This window comes from Melanostigma gelatinosum (genome assembly GCF_949748355.1).
Source record: "Melanostigma gelatinosum genome assembly, chromosome: 8".
Classification (NCBI taxonomy): Eukaryota; Metazoa; Chordata; class Actinopteri; order Perciformes; family Zoarcidae; genus Melanostigma; species Melanostigma gelatinosum.
This window is the reverse complement of record NC_136641.1, coordinates 19,825,874-19,847,965: the sequence shown is the minus strand read 5'-3', so window position 1 is coordinate 19,847,965 and position 22,092 is coordinate 19,825,874. Positions and strand designations below refer to the sequence as shown.

Here is a 22,092-nt window from a genome sequence, read left to right as displayed (position 1 = left end):
TAGAAACCAAGAGAGAAAGAGAAAGAGAGAGGCCATCTGGGAAATAAGTCCAGTCATTTCCATGCGCGTTCCTCTGAGCTGGGGTTTAACAAGCTGTGCATAAAGACAAGTCTGCGTGGGAGGAGTTCTTCTTAATCATAGCTGTGGATGCTTGGCAGGAAACCTACCGGGAAGAGAAACTTGTTAATTGAGATCTTGATCCTCCAGAGGTGTCTGCCAGAACTTTAAGCTCTCCAGATATTTTATGAGCACATGCAGGCCACACTTGGGGGCACAATTTAATGAGGTTTGTGCATTGTTGTTATTTGTGGGAGCCACCAACCATTCCTCTCATACACAGAGAATTCTACGAAAAAATGAGGTAAAAATATTCAGACAAATAAAAGGGTTAAGTTGCACCTTACTTTGATTTGCAACAGTAATTACATTCTGATGTGGAAAAGATTTGAATCTTCCAAGATTTGGACTCTGTCATAGATCCAGGAGATCTTGTTTATGAAATGAGCGCAATCATATTGAAGCCCACTTCAAGTTCAGGCCTAAAGCTCAATTAATGAGCCAAACTACTTGAATTATGTATATTCTTACCTTCTTCTCACCTTGTTTCTTTTCCAGCATTTGGGTTGAATACAAAAATGCTCAGCAGCACCATCCATTGTATCCGTTAATGTGTTGCTGAATGCGTTATTGCTTTGTGAAAATGAGGACTCATTACCTAACATTCATGTGCTGCATTTTGTCGAGGATCACAAGCCCCGATCATTTCCTATCTAATGTGTGCACAGGAAATAGTTTCCTTCCCTTTGTTTCACAAGTTCACCGTTCAAAGTATTTCATTTAAATCTTTGAGGTCAAACTATTCAATATTTCACAAAAAGTTAAGATTAGAGAAAAGAAATTTCGATTTGTGTGTCAGACATCTTTTCTTTTTTAATACATCTCAGATATATCTTGTGACTGCCGAGCGGCCCGACTCCTAATTGGGAACAACTGAACTAAACTACCCGACTGTGTAAAGCAGTAACCACTTCACATTGATGTACCAGTATCAATCTATTAATCTATTTATAGAATAATATGCAAGTAGAGGGACATTTCTCTGCAGAACTACTTTGGATATTTTGCTGATGACATTTTTGCACTTTTACTTGGGTAGGATTTCAAATTGGGAACCTTTACTTGGAATGGTATGTTTACTATGTAAAGAAGCTGAATACTTCTTCAACCACTAGCAGCATCATTGGAGTAATATATAGATTAAAGCTCTCCCATCTGAGCAGGTTTCAACACATGCTTACTTATCAGTTTGAATTGAAAAGAAAGTCTATTTTTCTTTCACCTTTCCTAATGACAATATCTTCCAATTTGGTCTCCGTATTTCAGACAGTTCGATGGATTTCATGGCCCGGCTTTAACTCCTTCATTTCACAGACACACAGTTTATGCTAAATGAGGTCTAAACACACACACACACACACACAGTCACAGATTAAGAGAAACCTCAAGCCTCTAAAACAATGCTGGATGATGTATCTGTCACTCCATTTATGATTGAGGATTCATTGGCTCAGAATATTTCAGCTTCTCATGTTATGCAGTTTGTAAAAGACAACAACCATGTAGATCAGTAACAGCAGGTACTCATTTAATCAACTTGATTTGATGTGGCAACAACCACGACAGGGCTGAAGGTCAAGCAGAGGGAAAAGGTTTAAGGGTATCAGCCCTCAGTGCAGAGACAATGTATTTCTTCCTTCAGGAGAGTCAAACAGAGAGTGAGTTCACAAATGAAACAAGCTAAAATACTGAACAGCTGTTTAGTTTCTCTTTTTTTTTTTAACTTTAGTTTGATCCAGAAAGTAAAAGAAAACATGAACGTCAATTAAGGGACCGAATACACTACGTTAGAAATGATGTGCATTTATTTAATCTACAAATCTTTCCCTTTGTTATCCTCCTGAATTAGTTTGAGCTAAAACGAAGAATCATACAACATTGGTGCAAAACAAAAGCCAGGCGCTACGAGTGGAAGCCGTTCATGTCGAGTCCTACTTGATGTTTTGTGGATCTGATACGAGAGCTGCATGAAAAAAAGTCTGTGCTGGGGCAGCTGTCAAAGTCCATTTCACAGCTCAGCTTTCGTCGGCCTCCAGGTTAATGTTGTTACCGAACTTGGCATAGAGCTGGATCTTCAGATCACCCAATACTTGCAGTATCGCTGACACTCGTTCCTCGAGGCCTTTGACCTCCTGCTCCAGGGTTTCCTGATTACAGAACAGAAACTCCAGTTACACGACAAACCGCTGCAACTTCCCCTCACGAGGCGAGCAACAATGGACATTTCCATTAAAAATCGGTTTCAATAAATTATGAGACGACTCAATAAAAACACATTCTGAAGACAGGAGGAAATGTGATGGGGAAAGAAAACGCAAAAATGATGTGCGTAAATGTGAACTAAATCAGCTATTCTGAACCAGTGGGCCACATAAATAAACTGGAATCTGCTCGTGGTGTTTCTGAGGTATCACAAGAATGGACCGGGAGGACGGAGTGACCACCTGAAAACCTATTGCCTCTGGCCGCGGTGGTCGTTAAATAAAACATCTAAATTAAAACACCACCATGACATATCATCAGGTGTTTTTAACTGGCACATAGCCAACGTTCCCTCAGATATGGTGAAAAAAAAAAAAAAAAAAAATTGTTTTCTGATGTTGGAGACGTTCCTGCGCCGGCAAAAGCTCCAACGCGCGTGGTGAGTTAATACAACCCTCATAACGGGTTGAAAAGAGAGCGGTTCTCAACACATTTGGCATCGAATGTCTGTAGCGAAATGCTCAAAGTCGATGAATACAGGCCGGCACGGTGTGCTTTTGTCATGTGATGAAGCAGCAGCAAGATACAAGGACAGAACATGGAGATCCTGGACGTGACAGAGGGATGGACAAGGTCTAACGTAAAAGGTCAAGGCCTTGCCTTTGTACAGCTGGTTGTGATGAAGCCACGCTCTGCTCCCAAGAACAATATCAAGCGCTGCTTTGAACCGCTTCTCAAAAATGATATTCCATGTTGGGAGATTGTGTCAAAGGTTTACACGCAACATCATTGTGGCGTTGTTTCCCGTGGGAGCGTATGACCAAACAGCTGTTTTCACACTGCATCGCGGATAACACTGAACGACAGATTTACAGAGTGATCTTTGTGTATTTGTGATTCAAATGAACAGGCATTATGCAGGTGTCTGACAAGGCACTAAAAGTTATCACGTACAACACTTCAGCCACATTTGTCAAACCGCGTGCAGAGTGAGAGAGCTTAAATAGGTTTTGTGCACACCGCAACTATTTTATTTCGGGCCATTGTGACAGCGCTCTACAACAGCAGAGGCAGCAAAGCACAACAAAAATAGATTGAATATTGTGCGTGCGCATGAAGTATGTGAGAACTTTTATTTTTGTAACTGTGACTCATCTGAACATACGGATTTTCTGGTTTCAGAAGTGTCCGAAAATCTAATTTTTGTGTTTATTATTCAATGTAACTCAGTACAGGAGCACAGATTGTATGTATTAGTTTAAATAAAAGGCTGCTAGAATACTTGCCACTGAGCAATGCTTCATTGTCTTTCGATGGAATGGGTCATGATGTACATTTGCGTCAAAGCAATTACATAAAAAATGATCATGATGAAGAAATCATAAGTCATACATACACAACGTTCACTGGCCAGGATGGGACAGAAAACAGTTTGTGATCAGATATTTGCTTGTTTTAAGTAAGATGAAAGTTAACATGTTTAAAGAGAGAAATGTAAAAAAATATATGCGTTAACTAATTTTAGTCACGGTCATACTAGAGGCAAATTACTCATCAACTTACTTTTTACGTCGGTCCTCATTGTAAGAATTCTCCCGATAGTCCTTTAACTTGCTGACTTTGACTTAATGAGGGTATTTTACTGATGATTACAAGTCTGACGTTACAGAACTTACCTTTGCAGCCTCCAGCAGCTCTTGCGTTTCTTCCTGGGTGTGACTGACAAAGACATCGCCGATTTGATATGGGATCAATAGAGCGTCGTCGTCTAACATCATGAGGTCATCGCTGGCATCCTGCAAGTTCTGAAGCGATTTCTGAAGGGAGACATCAGCAGACCGTTACGGTCGCAATTGGGGCCGTTAACAAATTAGTATCAGTAATTTAGCAGCTGCACTACCTTTTTAGACCACACTTAACTGTAACGTATCCAAACTAATTAAGTTTCAGTGGAATTAGTGTTGATTCAACTTCACGGCTGTTTTTAAAGACTGTACTTTGTTCAACTTAAGAGGTGTAGACAAGGTAGGCATGAGGGTAGACTAGTTATTAGGAATACTGCTCAGTAAACCACATTCAAATGAACAGGACCAGAAACTACAGCCTCCAAAGCGGCCATTAAGTTCATTGAACAGCTCCTTTAAAAAAGGGAGATTATGCAGCGTTTTCCTTAAAAACAATGTTTAGATAAAAACAATCCCCCTCACTCAACACTTATGACCCACTAGGAGTGGTGGCAGTGTGTGTATCTGCAGAGACCACCCTACCCTCTGGCTGTACTTTATTTATTTTGCTGCGTTCGGGACGTTTCTTATGTCAGTTCAGACTCGCAGTATCAGGTCTGAACTGAACACAACTAAACCTAAACCCCATGATGGTCCAACTCATTTTGAAATATGATTTTTGTAAACATACATGACCACATGGTGAACCCCGAGTGTGTGATGTTCACAACACACTCTGTGCTTACTTTCTTTGCTTCTATTTCATTTTTCAGCTCCGTCATCCGACTTGTGTTCCGGGCAAATTTATTGATCTTCTGTTGGTCTGCGAATGTGACATTCACGTCTTCAACGGCCTGCAAACAAAAAGGATAGAAAAGTTAAAGCTGTGGCAAGAGTCAGTGTTGGAAAGTTACTCAGTAAATTTACTAAATAACTAGTAAATTGGAATTCTGAAGTAAATGTACATTACTTGAGGAATACCCTTTTCTGCTAATTGATACTTCTATGCCACTGCATTATGTATATGAGAACACCAAATAAATTATTGCTAGCTGTGTATACAAAAGTTAAAATTAGTCCGACTGTGAACAACAGCAATATTTAATTGATGTACACATAAACGCATCAATAATTTAAAGTCAATATATAATTTAATGTTACATTATTGTTAAGTGGGCCTCTCTGCATAATGAGTACCTTTACTTTTGGGACTAAAGTATATTTTGATCCTCGTACAAAACGTAATTCATTTAAAAACTTTGAATGCAGGATTTTTAGAAGAACTTACATCTACACTGTGGTATTGCTACTTTTAACGTTATTTAAAAGTACTTCTCCCACTGGTAACGTACACCGGTCAAACCAACACGGCAAACCCTGTTGGTTCGCTAGCATTAATATGAATGTAACGGTTAGCATGCTAGCTAGCTGTGGACGACATCTTGATTGGTGGCCAGTCACCGTTACCAAATATCACTGCCAGCGGTTGGCTGCTTATCACCACTATCTTAATGCTGGTGAATTATCAGGGCTATTGGTTGCATAAACACATGACATATCTAGCTGGTGCGTTAGCTAGCAAGCTAACACTTAACGCCTGCTAACTACAACCGTTGACATGAGCTACACGAGGGTGTGACGGTTTTTAAATACATATCTGGCAGCAGCCATTGTGGCTTTCTTCCCAACAAACACCTCTACTGTTTCATATGAGTCTTCAAAAGAGACCGCAACAGAGTGTCTCGAAGACTAAATCCAATTATCTTTATTTAATACTTACTACAGGTCCCTTCATGGTAGCTGCCATCATGGCTTCCTCGATTGCACAAAGACAGTGTCACTAAACCGAACAATGTGGCTATACCGCCACCTAGCGGGGCGGCATGGCGGTAAAGATTGTCTTGTTTGCAGCCAATGATGGAGCCGCCCTTCTTAATCAGTTTATTAAGTCTGTTGGTGTCTCCGGCTCCAATGCTGCTCCCCCAGCAGACTACGGCGAAGTAACGTTACAGTGCACTGGCCACAACAGACTGGTCGAACATCTCCAGCATCTTGCTGCACATGTTGAAGGATCAAAGTTTCCTCAAGAACTTTTCAGAACTTTCACCGGTTGTGGAGCCGTTATCTTCCTCCTGAAGTCGACCACCATCGCTCTGGTCTTGGCCACGTTCAGACGCAGGTGATTTATACCGACCCACTCTACAAAGTCATCCACTACTGCCCTGTACTCCTCCCCCCGTCCGTCCCTTATACACCCGACCACTGCAGAGTCATCAGAGAACTTCTGCAGATGGCATGACCCAGAGTTGTACTGGAAGTCAGTGGTGTACAAGGTGGACAGGAAGGGAGACAGAACAGTTCCCTGTGGGGCTCCAGTATCACTGGACTCCAGTATCAGACAGCACACGGCCCAGTCGGACAAACTGTGGTCTGCCTGTGAGGTAGTCAGTGATCCAGGAGACGGTGGACGCGTTCACCCCCACCACCCGCAGCTTCTCACTCAGCAGCACTGGTTGGATGGTGTTGAATGCACTGGAGAAATCAAAGAAAGTGATTCTCACAGAGCCACCGGTTCCATCCAGGTGCGACTGAGCTCGTTGCAGCAGGTAGATGATGGCGTCAGTTTCTACTTGTTTTTCACCATTTAACAGCATATATTGGTTTCTCCTCGATCGCATATGTGCTTTGATGATTACAAAGTTAAAATGTAGGCTCGTATATTGTGGCATCAAACGTGGCCCTTCATTTACGCCTACGCCTCGCAGATACGGTGAATACTTTTAAGAACCAGCTCAAAACCCACCTTTTTAGGCTGGCGTTTGAGTAAAAACCCATGTCCTAGACCTGCTCTTAAAATATGTTTTAATTTTTATTATCTTATTTTAATTTTAATTTTTAATTTTATTTTATTTTATTCTGTGTCTGTAATTTATTGACCCTAGGGTCACATTGTGGTTTTTTATGTTTTTTAAATTTCTGCTGTTAAGCACTTTGTGATGTCATGTCTGTGAAAAGCGCTCTATAAATAAATTAATAAAACACAAGACACGTTTATCAATTTCACCATAGGGCAGAATGTATTGTTTGGTTTGTAATTAATCATCTCCAATACACGTGCTAAAAACATATCAAACAAGTTATTTTATCAACCGGAACTGCTGCTTTCTAGTATCTCTACAGCAAACAGTACTGCACCCAAGTTCAAATATTTACTGAATACACCTGCAAAGCTATACCACAGTAAGACTATATTTCATCCAATTTCAACTAGCTGCAGAGGATATGGGAAGTGTACCACATCATAGATAGATAAATGATGTTTCAACCGGGCAGTATCATGAGAGATCTATTGTTTTGACAACATCTTTATAGTTCTAATGAGGCAGCTTCTTGTTGTGTAGTGCCACTGAAACATGACGACTGAAACTAGAAGGCTGCCATGCGTTGGTACATCATGAAGACTTTGCTTGAGGTCTCTCGGCTGCGGGCCTTGAATGAAGTCAAAAGTGCACAATCCGAACAGGGGAATCCAACTCCCACCTCAATGTGCACGCCATAGGCTACAATTGAGACATTGTGTTCATGGATTCCAAGCCGTGTCATAATAAATTCAATAAATAGGCTACTGCACATTTGAAGTTCTTTTTAAGATTTTTATTTTGCAGTTGTTTGTGGCAAAACATGCTCAGACACGTTTGGTTGATTTGCATAAAGAGGCTTTTGTCAACATGATCACAGCACATTTATTCTCAAAAGTAGTAAACAAACCAAATGATGAGAATAATAAAAGAAGGAAGTAATCACTTGATGGACTAAATTCAGTTTGTCTTTGATCCGTGAAGTCGTCTCAGACAGGCCCGTTTGTATCGATGTGTTGAAAGGCCCTCAAAGACATTTAAATAGGACCATGTGAACGTCTTTAAAGACAGATGATTTCATTACAGAGCTCTTTATGTTTCTTGATTAACTGTAATAATGAAGCAGATAGTTGTTCTTTGCCAATCAAAAAGCCTTTTCTCAAATAATATGAAAGAAATACTTTATACTTAGATAAAGAAAAAGATACTGCTCATAATGACCTGAATCACGTCATGCTTAAAGTGTCCCCTTCACAACCGGGTTGTAAGAGCAAAGATATTTATTTTTGTTTTGAGTGTGGAAATGTGCCAGGCCTTAATACACATCCTGTTACTTCTCATTTGTCAACAAAAATGTGCCGCATTACCATAGTGTGATTGATTAGAGTGTAACTACATTGTCATCATGTTGGGGTGAATGCAGAGAATTCACAGTGAGATTAACATAAGCCTATTAAAAAGCACCAACATGGGCTTTTTACTGGAGGCTTATCACTGGAGGAAATCAATTGATGACTTAAAAACAGTCCCACCCATTTTCAAAGCACACCAACTGTGTATATAGGCTGTTACCAACCGCTTATGTGCACAGTTGAAGAGGAGCAGGAAGAACATCTCTGTGTGAGTGACAGACTTTCCATCTTTATTTTCCTGAAGGAGGATATCACTTGCTTGACTTACAGAGGTGTAACAAGGTAAGATAAATGAATGACACTGATGTTAAGAAGATGCCAAACTACTGTGTGAACAGATGTACAAATTATTTAATCACTCAGAAAGACATTGGTCATTATTTCCCGTGTATTTTTGCTAGTTTCTGCAACATAAGAAAACTACATTTCTGTTTGTTTCCCTTTTTGTTTCAGTTGAGTCTGTGTTAAAAAGCCTGTGTCTGTAGGTCTCTCCTGGCAGAAACATGGGAAACGAGCACTCCATAAACATTGAGCAGCTGAACAAGGTAATATTCTACTAAAACAAAGCTGTAAGGCTATACCTGCAGTATAAATAACTTTGCTGCCTCTAAATCAGTGGTGAGATTCACATGGAACAATTGATTCTAGTTGCCTCTTGAACCGAAGGTGTGAAGCCGCAAGTTTAAAAAAAAATGCTGGATTGGTCATAGGTTCATTTTCAGTCAAAACCACTGTTTCTGTTGAATTTGAACCCTCTGTAGATACTGTCTCATGAGCTGTGGAGCTAACACAGGCCCATATTTCTTTATTATCTTTTATAGATTGTGACAATTCCTGGGCTGCTTGAAAAGGCGGAGGACAGCGCTGCAAACATCTCATCTCATGAGATTACTGGTGAGTGCGCGAGTATTATTCTTATTTTTTTTATATTTCTTCTCGTTAAGTTAAATAATTGAAAAGTAAAACATGATAATGTTTAACTGTGCAATAGTGGCAAAATGTATACTCTAGGACAGAGGTCTTCAACAGGGGGTCCGCGAAATTTTTTGGTTGATTGGACAATAAAAATATAATAATATATATTTATTTTTCTCTAAACATGAATCTGTCCATTGTTTGAATAGCTCAGTATTGTTTGCAAAATAACAGGTATATTTATGCATGGCAGTGGCACTAATAGGCCATCACTCATTTTTTGTTTCTAGATTCATGTTTAAAATGAAAACATCAATTTGAATAGCTTGTATGCATGATTATCATGCAATTGACAGACAATGTTGATATTGGCATTGGTATCAGCTGTTTATCAAAGGCAGTGGCACGGCCACCCTACCCACTGTACCTTGTACACGTTTAAAATAAAAACATGAACATATGAATCTGTTTATCATTTGAATAGCTTAGTATTGAATGCACAATAAAGAGGTATGTTTATACATGGCACGAGGCCCATTTAATATAAAACACAATTTTATACAATATATATAGTCGGGGGTCCCTGCTCCATCTCCATCAGTTTGGGGGTCCTTGGCCTGAAAAAGGTTGAAGACCCCTGCTCTAGGATAATCCAAAAATGAGAGAAGATTTGTCTTTTGCTAATCTTTATTCTGTTATCTGTTTCATTGTATCTTGCTCTGTGGTAAAATACTGGACATCAGCAGACCTTTTCATGTGTGTGTGTTGGGTTAGTCCTTTGGACTTTTATAAGGCCCTGTCAACACAGTGACTCACAGCTGACCTTTGTCTTGAGGCTTCCAGTGTAAACTATAGGCGTAGTCTCAGATGTCAGGAGCCACTATTTGTCCTGTCATGATGTGGTTGTGTGTCTTTGCTGTAACAATTATGCTGTAGGATTCCCATAGGGACCTGACTTTGTCAAAGAGCTAATGTTGACGCTGGAGATAATGATGTCAATTAGCCCATGTTTCTTCATGGAGCATTGCACGCGGAGATATCGTGCATGAGTTTAATGTTGTATGCAAAGAGCTTAACATGTAATAGTGGTGACAGCTGTGACTTTCTTTGGTAAAGCAGATGTACACGCATGAGTAATTATTCGATAAGACGAATTATTGCAACATGGACTTCACATTACAGAAATCTAAATTTAGTCCCAGTTTGTTACATTTTGACAATTTAAAGAACTATAATATATTTTGATTTGTAAATGAAAAACAACAACACTATTTTCTTGTGCTAGTTTGGTTATTGCAGGTTCCAAACATTGGAATCAAATCTTATATTTTGAAATTTGGTGCCGTGGGCCAACCATTTATTTCACATTTTCTTATAATGGATTCTTTTCTTTCTTTTTTTGCAGTTCCCGGTGAGACCACAGTCCATCAAAATAGCAAGCCTTTCTCTTTAAACCTTGCCACTGAATCAAATGATTTTGTGATTGTCGAATCAGATGCTGCAGTTGTTTCTCAAATCCTTGAAACTTATTCCTTATTGACAGAAGACGTCAAGGAAAATCATGAAGATGTTAGTCTTCCTGCCAGCGATCCACAGACAGTGAGTGCACTTTGTTTTTTTTTTAAAGGTGAAATTCTGTATTCTTCTCATTGTCAACTAATTTCATGAAAAGACAGAAAAACAAGTTTTGCCAAAACTTGATATTTCTTATTCCTCTGTGCCACAGGGCTGCAATGTTGTTCAAAATGATCAAAAACAAAAATGGTGACACTGTTGCACTGCGTGACATGTTCCTTTATTTTGGATTAGTGCACTTTATTTTGACTCACTCCTACATACATTGTCCTACTGACAAATGTGTGTTTATCCACGACTGAAAAAGTCCTCAACAAATCCAGTATTTACTCCTGTTTGAGTAGCATTTCCTAAAAAACAACAGTGCCCGGCACTTTTAGAAAATGATTTAGCCCTTTCCTAAAAATGTAACTGTATATTTTTCAGCCAAAAAGTGTTGTAGATAGGACGGCAGGAAAATTAGCCCTGATTGAGTAAAGGGACTGCATTGTTGGTTTTGTTCATACCGGTACTTAGGGTAATATAGAATAATGCCAGTCTTATTTTTTTTTTATGTTTTCGAATCTATAGAACAATCTGCATGCCAACATGCCTCACATAGATTTAGCCAGTCAAGTACTTTAAGTCGTACATCAACAGATTCATTTCTGTAATCACAAAACAATTCCTTAGAAAATTGTTCTGCTGTCTCAGTGTGATCAAGCACATGGTTGTCTTTGTCCCGGAATAATGAAAATAACTGTATTTTACTCAAACACAAATGTTAATTTTCATGATAAAGGAGTCAACCTCAAGTGGAGAGGGAGCTGCCACCGTGACCATCGCTGTGCACCGAGAGGACTTTGAATGTCCACGTCGAAAAGCTGAAATATCAACACAAACAGACAGAATAATTGAAGAAGATATTTCAACTCAAACTGGTGAGGATGATGACGACACAGCCACCGATACAGAGGGCCCGGTTGAAGAAGTAATCGACACGGAGACCGCAGCAAGTAAAGAAGATCCTCTGAATGTGTCGGCCTGTGACATTGCTGAGGAGCTTGTTGAGGAAACTGCAAACGAGGAGCCCGTTGACAACCAGGCAGCTGTGGTCATCAATGAGGAAGTGGTCATGAAGATTATTGTGTATGAGAATATAGGGTTCAGAGCGGAACGGGTGGAAGCTACTGACAATAAAAAGTATGATCCTGAAGAAGAGAGCATGACTGGGTGTGACATTGCTGCAGAACCAGATTCTAACCAAAAAGAACTCATTATTGAAGATGAAATCGTTGCAGATAAAGTAATTACTGAAGACAATGGTGAAGGAGCAGGAGACATGTCAGTCGATGTAGGGCTGACTGAAACAGCGGAACCTCAGTCTACTGCCGTCACTCCTGAGGCCCAGGAAGCAAATGGCGTTCCTTCCTCAGCAACTACGCTGATGAAGGAAATCTCTGAGGGTGTTTGTGAGGAGCCTAATCCCACACCTGCAAACCAAGACGTGCCTGGAGCGGAACGTTCTGTCCCTCTTGTGACACTACTTCTAGTTAAGGTGGAATCTGCCCATGAAGAGGTCACTGCTGATGATGCTGTTGCACTCATTGAAGCGCTAACTGAAGATACTTTAAGCTCTGTTGAGGATGCAGTCAAGCCTGAGTCTGTTCCTGAAGATTGTACTGCAGATGAGAAGGCGGAGGCTGGTGAAGATGTGAAAGCTGATGTGAGAGCAGAACGATATGAAGAAGGAGAACCAAGTCCTGTATTTGTCGATGCTGAGTTGATACTGGAGGCAGCAATCAATGCCCTCTCTCGAGAATTTGAATCTAGTACCATCACTCCTCAGGAGACTGCCATGGATAATGGCTTCCTCGTGGAAGAAGAGGTGAGCACTGCAACAAAGTATGCGGCCCTTTCTGGAGAACAAGAAGCAAGCATTGCTATTCCAGAGGAGCAAGTTGAGACGGTCGCTGACGAGACGAATGAAGACGCTGTAGGGGCGTTGTCAAATGAAATTGAAGCAGTGCCAGAGAGTGTTGAGGACGCTGCCACAATCGTAGGTGAGGAACCTGCAGATGTGCCACCGATGGACGCCGCAGAAGAGCCTGAGCCTTGCGTTTCAGTCCAGGAGGAACTCAAATACGAGAACGTCGCCCCAGCCGAAGTGCCAACTGATTCCAATCATGTTGTTGCTGAGGAGCCAGTGGAGGAGAGTTCGAGCCTTGTCGATGAAGTTATGAAACAGATTGTGGAAGAAATCGTTCCAGAAGATGTTGTTACAGCTGAATGTAACTTTGTGGCTTCAGAGGAGGCAGAGAATGAATCAAGTGTGAACTCAACAGATTCAACACCGGACTCACAAAGTGTCACAAGAACAGACATGGAAGCTTTAGCTGTCAGGTTGCAGTCCGCATGTATATCAGTTGTTGAAGAACCAACACATGGGCCTGGTGGTTCAACTCTATCTTCACTGGGGTACGGTATTACTGTTACTATTCATGTAGCCCCGAAGCAAGAACAGCAGTGAAATGTTGAAGGAATTCTCTGAACTTTTGTTTTGAAATTGATTGGTCTGCCTCCAGGATATCATTTGTTTAATGACATGTGGTAGTAATTGTAACTTGATTGTAAAATGATGTGTGTTTTATCATAATGCAAAGGGCCTCTGTTGTTTATAGATCATCAGCACATGTGCCGAAACATTTTCCAATAAAATCAAAAATGAAAACATCTTAATCATTCAGGATTTTGTTCATGATCTATTTGCAGTATTTTGGTCGGTGTTAAGTAACAAATAATACTTTAAAAATGAGGGTAATAATAACTTTGTATAAGAAAGGAATATGAAATTTGAATCAGTTGACGCTGAAGGAACGTGGAAGTGAGCAGATTTACTAATGATCTTAAAATCAGAGTCAGTGTTGTAGTTAAAAGATAACACAGCAAGGTATTTGAGTTTCCTGACATTTGTCAGGGCAAAACTCTCACACATTGTTGAATATCAATGAGTGAGGGGTGGGACACACATTAATAAAAGGCTGATTGTTGACAATGCCCCGAGTAGGCAGAGGCATGGTTGGAATTGTGTACTCCCATCTCAATGCTGCGATTAAGACACTCACTGCTTGCATTATCAGCGACGCTGCACTAACGTAAATCTCAAAGGCTAATTATTTGAGATGGTGTGTAGGAGACAGCTAACCTAAAGCCAGAGTCTCTAGTCTTGGGTCCAGAGGGAGAAAAAGCTCCTGAGCCTGACAACGGGAAGAGTCAACCTGTGGAAAACCAAGAGGACAGTAACCCAGAAAAGAGTCCAGTTATGAACTTCTTCAAAACACTAGTAAGTGACACAATTTGAGAAATTAAGTGTGGTTTATATGCACTTAATATTTCTAATGTCTTGTAAAATTAGACTGCTTGATACGAAATATATTGAAGAATTGCTTTAGTCAAAAGTGAAAAAAGGCAAACAGCTGCTCAAACAACAAAAATGAAGTTAATGAGTGTTTTGATTTTTACTGCAGAAATTTGGTAATTTGTCTGATAAAGAAGGCGATAACAAATTAAACAGTGAAGATGTTGTGTTTAATTTAACCGGTAAGTTGTTGAAGTATATGAAAAAGCCACTTTTACGGCAGCAAAGGTATCCATAACAAAATCTGTCATGATTACGGTGCCTGATGGAAAAGCCCACAACAAGCAGCTATTGTATTTCCGCTTCATAGTGCTGTCTTTTGGATTCAAGCCGTTTTAAAGAGTTACCATTGCACTAGCCCCATGCTAATCAAGTCTCTGAACATGCGGGAATGTGGTGGCCTATTGTTCAACCCATAGTGTGAGCTCACAAGGGAGGCCTGTGCAGTTGGGAGTTGGGATTTGTGAAGATAGAGCGAGGGAAGGCCTACGCCATCTCCGGAGCACAATGGCTGTCACAATGACAGCGCATGTACTGTCTGTGCTCTGTCGGGGACCTCAGTGTCCCTCAGTTAGCTTATCATAAAGGCCTATGTCTGCATTCATGAAAGCAAAATAATTATTTTTCTGTTCTTGTTACATCGGCTACAGTAGTCACACTGACTCTGTTTTACACTGCAGCTTGCCAGCTATGTGAAATTAATGTTTAACATTTGAAGGTGGCCATTGTCATCTTATTTTTATGTCTGGCAGGAATAAAAGTGATTGGAGACAGTTCATGGTTCTTTCCTTGTTACACAGGGGACTGTCAAAGTAATCAAAAAGGAAACAGGCACTGCTGATGCCACCAAAGACCAGGTGACCAGATGTTTATGAAGCATTACATCACATATAAACCATGTTCAGTTATTAATTCATCGCGACTGTACCACCGAGGGATTCTTCAGAATAGTTTTAATTTTCTTTGATTTTCTTTCAATATCCAGTTTAATATCATGATTAGTTTGGTTGACAAAGCCGAATCAGTGAACTCAGTAATCTTAGGGGCTAACTATTTGACTACGGTAGTTCTGCAGACAGTATATTGATTGTGTGTTGAAGGCTGTTTGTGCTTCATAACTGGCATACATTTTTACCTCTGATTCCCAAAAAAACAATAGGTTCCCCAAATTATAGAGACAAGCTTTTTTGCAGGCCTTTTTTTTTTGCTTCGGTTTAAGTTTATTTCTCTAACTGCTTCCTTTTTTCTGTTGCCAAATAGTCCCAGAAGGAGAACCAACCAGCGGCAACCACTACTGTGAGCGCAATGCCCATAAAGTGTTTTAATTAGTTTTTATTTCCCTAGAAAGCATATGTTTACCGGACATAGTTGGATTCAGTTTACTTCCAGAAACTCTGCTTTATTTTCTAACGCTGCATTGTACATACTAATTCATTTTTTAATACTTTATGTTGGATGAATACTTAGTTGCTGAACTGAATTGAATCACTGCTTTGCATTTATCTTATCATACCTCACCTAAAAATGTCATTGTGTAAAATGCATTTGCCGTTAAAGGTGTGGACAGTTTCCTTTCCAAAAGCTTTTACTTTAACTCTCTCTTGAACAGGTCGCACAAGTATCTGGGCCGGCCGGACCAGCCATAGGAATGTCTATCCCACCGCCACCTCCTCCAGAGCCACCGAAAATGGAAATCAAGGCAGAACCAGCTGCCAAACCCTCACCAAAAGAAGAACCAAAAGCTGGTGCAAAGGAATCCGAGTCCCCAAAAGGAAAATCAGCCAAACATTCTCTCGGCAAATTCTTTGGTTTAAAGGTAAATGAACAGTAAACTGGAGCTCGCAAGACAAGATCGTTGTGGTTATTCATTTAGACTTTCAGTAAGTGCATGGTCCACTTCGTCTGAAATATACTGTATGTGAATTTGAGGTACTGTTAGGTGTCAAGGCATCCAAAGGCAAGGCTTCAGCAAGTGGAGCCAATGCCCCGGCCAAGTCTGCAGCAGTGGTACAGTGGCACATTATTATAATCTCAAACTGACCATGGCTCATCCTGTTACGAACTGAACAAGAGCTGGTTTGTCTGGAGGTGGCAGAAACTGAACAATTTGCTGTTTCCAAACTGGAACCTGCTGCCATTGTGTAAGGTTGTACGTGCTTTGAACCTAATCCAGACAAATCCGGTTTGTGTTGTAGTCTGCAGCTAGACATGTAATAATAGTAATAGCGGGACTTCGGTCAAAAGGTTTCGCTGTAAAAAAAAAAAAAAGCCTCATGTTATCTGTTTCTACCACAGTCCATATTTCCATGATACATTATATTCCCAAAATTTAACTTGCATTGGTGAGTCATTGAATTAAAAATGATTTGCCATTTTGGGAAATACACTTATCTTGCTTACTTGCCAAGCGTTAGATGAGAGGATCAATGCCACTCTCATTTCTGTCAGCTAAGTATTGAGCTGGAATCAAGAGACAATTAGCTTAGCTCAGCACAAAGCTCACTTATAAACACATTGTTTGTTTGGTTTGTGCTGTTAAGTCATTTGTCTGTCACATTGAGTTTGCCAGGCAAAACAACTTGTCATTTTTCCACTTCAATTTTTGACCAAATCAAACGAACAAGTTACAGTGTATTTAGGGTACTTCACAGGCGCTGGTAGGCTATTTGTGTACTAGCCAGGCTAGCTGTTTCCCTTTGCTTCCAGTGTTTATGCTAAGCTAAGTATATCACCTCCTGGCTTGACCTGCTCATCCAACTTTCGACGAAATATAAACATTTCCCAAAATGTGAAATTAGTCCTTTAACCAGTTCATATTAGTCAGCATTCGTTGTCACGCTAACATATGAGGCTTTTCATAACTAAGACATTTCCTTTTCTGTTTTGTTGGCTTTTACTAACAATACGAATTCCCTCACTGTCCTGCAGACAAACAAGGATGCTCCACCACAGCCAGCAGTAGAAGTAGAGGTACAACCAGTTGTAGAAGTACAGGTAAACTGGAGAGCATGCTCAGTCTTCTCAGATGTATTCAGGGTATTCTTACATCTTACAATTAGTTACAGCTGTAGTCACAACACACAAACCAGATACAGTAAATGACAGCATTTGCATGTGTCCATCTTAATTTTGCATCTCTTCAGAATAAAAAAAAGTATAGCTTTGCTCTGCAGGAGACACCAGTGAAACTGCCAGAGCCAAGTGTGGAAGTCAAGGTAAATCAAAGGAGAGTTCTTAATGTTGGGGTTTGGTCTTTTTTAGGGAGTGGAATAATCCTCTGATTAAATCACATCACCATGTTCTAAATTGCAAAAAGAAAATTGGCATGTTCTTATTCCTTTTTATCTGCTCAGAGTGAAGATAATGTTGAACCCCAAGACACAGCAGAGCAGGTGGCACAGCCAGTTGTAGAAGAGCAGGTATATCAGCAGAAAGGGCTCGGGAATATTACATCTTAATTTGCTTTGCTCTGCATGCACCTCTGACATGATGTTGTACCAGATGTACCAAATATTATGTGAACCAAAAATAATCTTTCATTTATTGTCAGTCAACACACATGCAATTTGGCATTTGCAATCATTATTTTATCATGTTTTTAAAGGATTTTATCCATTTTCATCACCAGTTTTTTGTATCTGCATTTCAATTGATGGGAAGACAAATAATGTTCCTTTCCTGCAGATGGTGGAAGAGGTACCACCTGTGGTAGAAGCTGAGGTAAATGAAGGAAGTTCAACATTTTGGGATGTACGCTTATATGCTTTCTTGCCGAGAGTTCGATGAGAAGAACACTCTCATCTGTGTATGTTATGTATGAGGCATAGCAGCCGGTTAGCTTATAGCTTAGCATAAAGGCTTGAAACAGCTAGTCTGGCTAACAGCACGGCTCTGTCCGAGGGTAACAAGATCCGCCGATTGGCAGCTTTAAAGCTCACTAATTAACACGTTATATATTCTTTTTACTTTCCACTTTCATTTTGTTAGATTAACAAAGAAAATATAATTTATCTTGTTGAACAGTACAATTTCCTTACTTTTACACAGACAGGCAAGTTGTTTCCAGCTGTTTCCATTCTTTATGTCAAGCTAAGCTAACCATCTCCTGCATCATACAGTATATAAAAGGTATTAAACATGGTATAAATCTTCTCATCAATTGGCAAGAAAGCAAATAACCTTTTCTTCCCAATGTGTCAAACTATTCATTCAAAGGAGGAATCTTCAGTGGAGACATTCCCTTTCCTATTTTCTTGTCTTTTTTCCCCTTCCAGACAATAACACTTTTGTGCATGATGTTGCGGGCTTCTTCGCTTACAGGGACTGGTTCATATCAGATTTTTCTGCCTCCTTTTCTGCTCTGATCCTGCCTGGACTCTTCCTCCCCTTTTACCTCTTCTTTCACTTCACAGGTGGCAGCTGCTGCCCTTACTCTGTCAGCTTCAATCCTGGTCCTGCCTTTAAATGCGTAAATACCTCATACGTATTTTCTTCTCTGCCGTTTTGATAGAAGAAGGTGGATTTTTCAAAAGATGACACTTTGGATGCCGCAGCAAAGCCAGAACCGCCACCGCCTGTTAAGGAACTAAAGAAAACACTATCTCGCTTTTCTCTCTTCAGGCCTAAAGTAAGGACCTGTTCACGTAAGCCTTCATGGGTTTTTAAAATCTCTGAGTATAAATTGTGGTGGGATTACTGAACATAAAGTAACACGTTCATGTGAATTTGAGGAACTGTTAGACCACATGACCACAAAAGTCCAGGCAGCCTCCACAAGTGGAGTTCGGCTCCTCATGGGAACAACTGGAGAGGTAAATACAGTGAAGTTACCTCAGGAGAATAGATGCATTGTTAACCAGAGTCATTACATGAATACATCTGGTATTAAAACTGCTCTAAAACAACTTTTTTGGCAGAGGCATTTTTCTCCATTTGTTATTATATTTAAAAATCACACCAGTGCTTCTAAACATCCCTCATAATGTTGCAGTCACTAAGACACACTGGATCCTAACAGCGGGCACATCTTAATGTCACTTAAAATGTTACATCTGATCATAACGAGCAGAGCACATGCTCTAGGACTGGAATAATTCAGTTTTTAATTATGCGCCGCAACACTTTCAGGCTGATGATCCCAAGAAGGCGACCCCTGCCCCAGCTGCAGCCGCAGGGACCGCCAAAGCCAAGGAGGACCCCAAAGCAGCAGCCAAGTCATCAGAGGCGGCTGTCGATAACAAACCGGCTTCAGCGGCCGCCCAAGCTGAAGGAGATGCAGCCAATGCGCCCAAAAAAGTGGAGAAGAAGAGCTTCTTTAAAACTCTGGTAAGGAGAGCGTCACGTTTCCCTAGACGTTGCTGATTGTTAATTCAGATTTAGCCTCGAATGGCCCTGCGCATTGCAAATATGTTGTAGCTTTATCGCCACGAGATGGCAGCAGCAACTCATTGAGTAACTGAAGGTGTTGGCCCTTTTTTTTTTGAATTTGTGAATATTTGTGCCCACTTTGGTTTTAATAACTTCCAGTTAATACATTTGACTTGAATCAGAGGGACTCGTATTCCACGCAGTGTTGCAAGCAGTTTATTTTAATGAAACGATACAAGTGAGAAAATGAGGAGGTGCTATAAAAATACAAACCAAAAACAAAGCCCTCAAGTTAAGAATGTTCCCCCACAACTACAGCATCAAGAGGAATGCTTCGACAGGAGACTTAAATCAAATGCAGATAAATAGCTGATGGGTTGTGTATGTGTTCAGATTTGGCATGGATCACATGGGTCTTTAAAGAACAGATTAGTACAGTAGATGTTGGAATGATCATTTTTTTCCTATTTAAATTTCAGGGTTAGAAACGTAACTCGACAGATGCCGGGGTCCAGACAGAGCCAGCCAGTGTTGCTCCAGCAGCTGAGAAGGCCAAATGAAACCAAAACCAACAGTGAAGGGTCCCTGTACAGACGCGCCCTCTCTTTCCTGCTCTCACTCAATCTTTATGTCTGTCTCTCTCTGTCTCCTTTCCCTTTCAACGCTTACTGATTTGCTTTAACTCCATTTTTTGTTTTCTGTTGAGAAGTTACAATATGCAAGAAAAAGTGACTGGAATGGCAAAAGCATGTTGTGAGAAAGACGCACAGCAGGTAGTTGAACAAGTGGTGATTTGAAATGGTCAAAGGTGAGGTCGTTGAGATATATATATATATCTATAAATATTTTTTTGGGGTCATGTAAATGCCTTGTGAAGGATAGCAATATTGAGTTCTATTTTCACAGTTCACACCAAAAAGAAATCACACAGCTGTGGCAGCGCAGGGCTTCATACAAAATAGCATTACACTTAAATCTACATTGCATTAACATTAACAGCTCTGAAAAGAGCGAATAATAGGAGCTTATTAGTATAACAAACTGCACTTACAGATTTCCTTAACTTTGCTATGTATACAAGTTAACAGTCATTTATCTTTATTGTTGTGAGGGGAACTGACTGTAAGTCTAAAAAAATGCATCTGAGGTGGAAAAAGGTTGTCGTGCAAATGTGTCCTTGCGGTACGTTTTGTAGTAGTGGTGAATCACAGTTGATTCGCTTTTCATTTGATTGCAGCTCTTTGTAATTTAATGGAAGTCTTTTTCGCGTCAATCACTTGTGTTTGGCATTATGTGCAATTAATATCATGCTTTTGTTTGCCGACATGTAAGTATGCATGTGTGTGTAACTTCAGCTTTCTCAAAATGAATAAATATGTTCACCATTCATTTGTTCTTCATCCATGTGAACTGCAACAGAGAAACCGAATCAACAATAACCGTGTGTTGCAACATCGACATAGATATCCGGCTCAGCAAGTTTGGCAAAAATCACAAATGACAGCTGTCCAAATTATTTGAATGCACACAACTTATTAAAGCACTAAACTTGTGAGCTAATAGGGCGTGACACATGAGTCCCACCTCGCTATGTTGGGTGTAGAGGAAAATACTATCAGCCTTACTCATGTCATACTATGTGTCTATTTTGTTGGCGGACAAACGAGTGACAGTTAACTGACGTAAAAAAAGAAAACTGACCGCAGAGCAGACCGTCATTTGTAACTCTGACAGCCCGAGAGATGGCTGCTGTACGTCACTATGGAATACTAATTTACATTTAGAGTCCATGAGACACCTTAGAGATAAAAGATGTAAAACAAGAGCTAAGGAATTGTATGTTTCAGGTAAAGGAGGCCCTCAAATATTCTATTACCATTTATGATGTAATTCCTATGATGGATAAGACAGTGTGCAGTCTTTGGAAGGATGTGTTTTAGATAGTAATGTCTGAGACCCACCATTCAGCCGCCATTAAGTGATGAGTCGTGGCCCCTGAAGGCATAACTCACGCTGCTCCTTTATTATCAATGAGACGCACTCTTCTTGCATTACCCTCTGTAATCGTTGTGATCATTTTAAATTGTACATCAAAGTAATTGCCATGGCACGTAAGGAGAAAAAGTGAGGTATTGCCTGCACAGTGTAAGACATGTGGTCCGTTGTCAGTCTTGTCCCCTGTGGATGTTTCAAACTAAAAGGAATGTGTGACAGTATCGCTGGTATGTGCTCATCGCTATACATAAAATCACCACTTATTACCATTCTCTTCAAATTAAAAACTTTATAGTACCCACAATGCATCTCACCACCACTTCCTTGATGTTTTCATGCTGGTATTAGGACATTCACTCAACCTTTTTCCGCAGAAGAAACAGCTGCATGTCCCTACACGCAGTACGCCAGATTTGAGATTGTTTGAAGGGAAGGCTTTTCTGTATAATCTGGTCAATCCCTTCTGTGTGCGATCACAGAGTGGAGCTGGGTGTCTTATTGAAACGGTTACAGGTGTGGATTTAACAGTG

General features: G+C 40.2%; 2 protein-coding genes and 1 long non-coding RNA gene across 3 annotated transcripts; 2 read left to right on the top strand and 1 right to left on the bottom strand.

Moving 5' to 3' along the window:
- Positions 1 to 1,626: 1,626 nt before the first annotated feature.
- pfdn4 (prefoldin subunit 4) lies at positions 1,627 to 5,908 on the bottom strand. The gene is made up of 4 exons (XM_079274252.1): positions 5,824 to 5,908; positions 4,790 to 4,897; positions 3,996 to 4,136; positions 1,627 to 2,264 (listed from the first exon to the last, which is right to left on the bottom strand). The coding sequence occupies exons 1-4, from the start codon at positions 5,851 to 5,853 to the stop codon at positions 2,133 to 2,135; spliced, it is 411 nt and encodes a 136-aa protein (XP_079130378.1). The 5' UTR covers positions 5,854 to 5,908; the 3' UTR covers positions 1,627 to 2,132.
- Positions 5,909 to 8,499: 2,591 nt separating this feature from the next.
- Positions 8,500 to 9,209, top strand: LOC306780950. The gene is made up of 3 exons (XR_013772171.1): positions 8,500 to 8,595; positions 8,767 to 8,858; positions 9,135 to 9,209. It is a non-coding gene; the product is annotated as an uncharacterized lncRNA (long non-coding RNA).
- Positions 9,210 to 10,753: 1,544 nt separating this feature from the next.
- bcas1 (brain enriched myelin associated protein 1) lies at positions 10,754 to 20,954 on the top strand. The gene is made up of 14 exons (XM_079274374.1): positions 10,754 to 10,827; positions 13,976 to 14,125; positions 15,001 to 15,057; positions 15,461 to 15,496; positions 15,810 to 16,016; positions 16,130 to 16,207; positions 17,129 to 17,194; positions 17,374 to 17,415; positions 17,554 to 17,619; positions 17,885 to 17,920; positions 18,711 to 18,827; positions 18,931 to 19,011; positions 19,328 to 19,525; positions 20,047 to 20,954. Exons 2-14 carry the CDS (start codon positions 14,105 to 14,107, stop codon positions 20,050 to 20,052), a joined length of 1,011 nt encoding a protein of 336 aa, XP_079130500.1. The 5' UTR covers positions 10,754 to 10,827; positions 13,976 to 14,104; the 3' UTR covers positions 20,053 to 20,954.
- Positions 20,955 to 22,092: the final 1,138 nt, after the last annotated feature.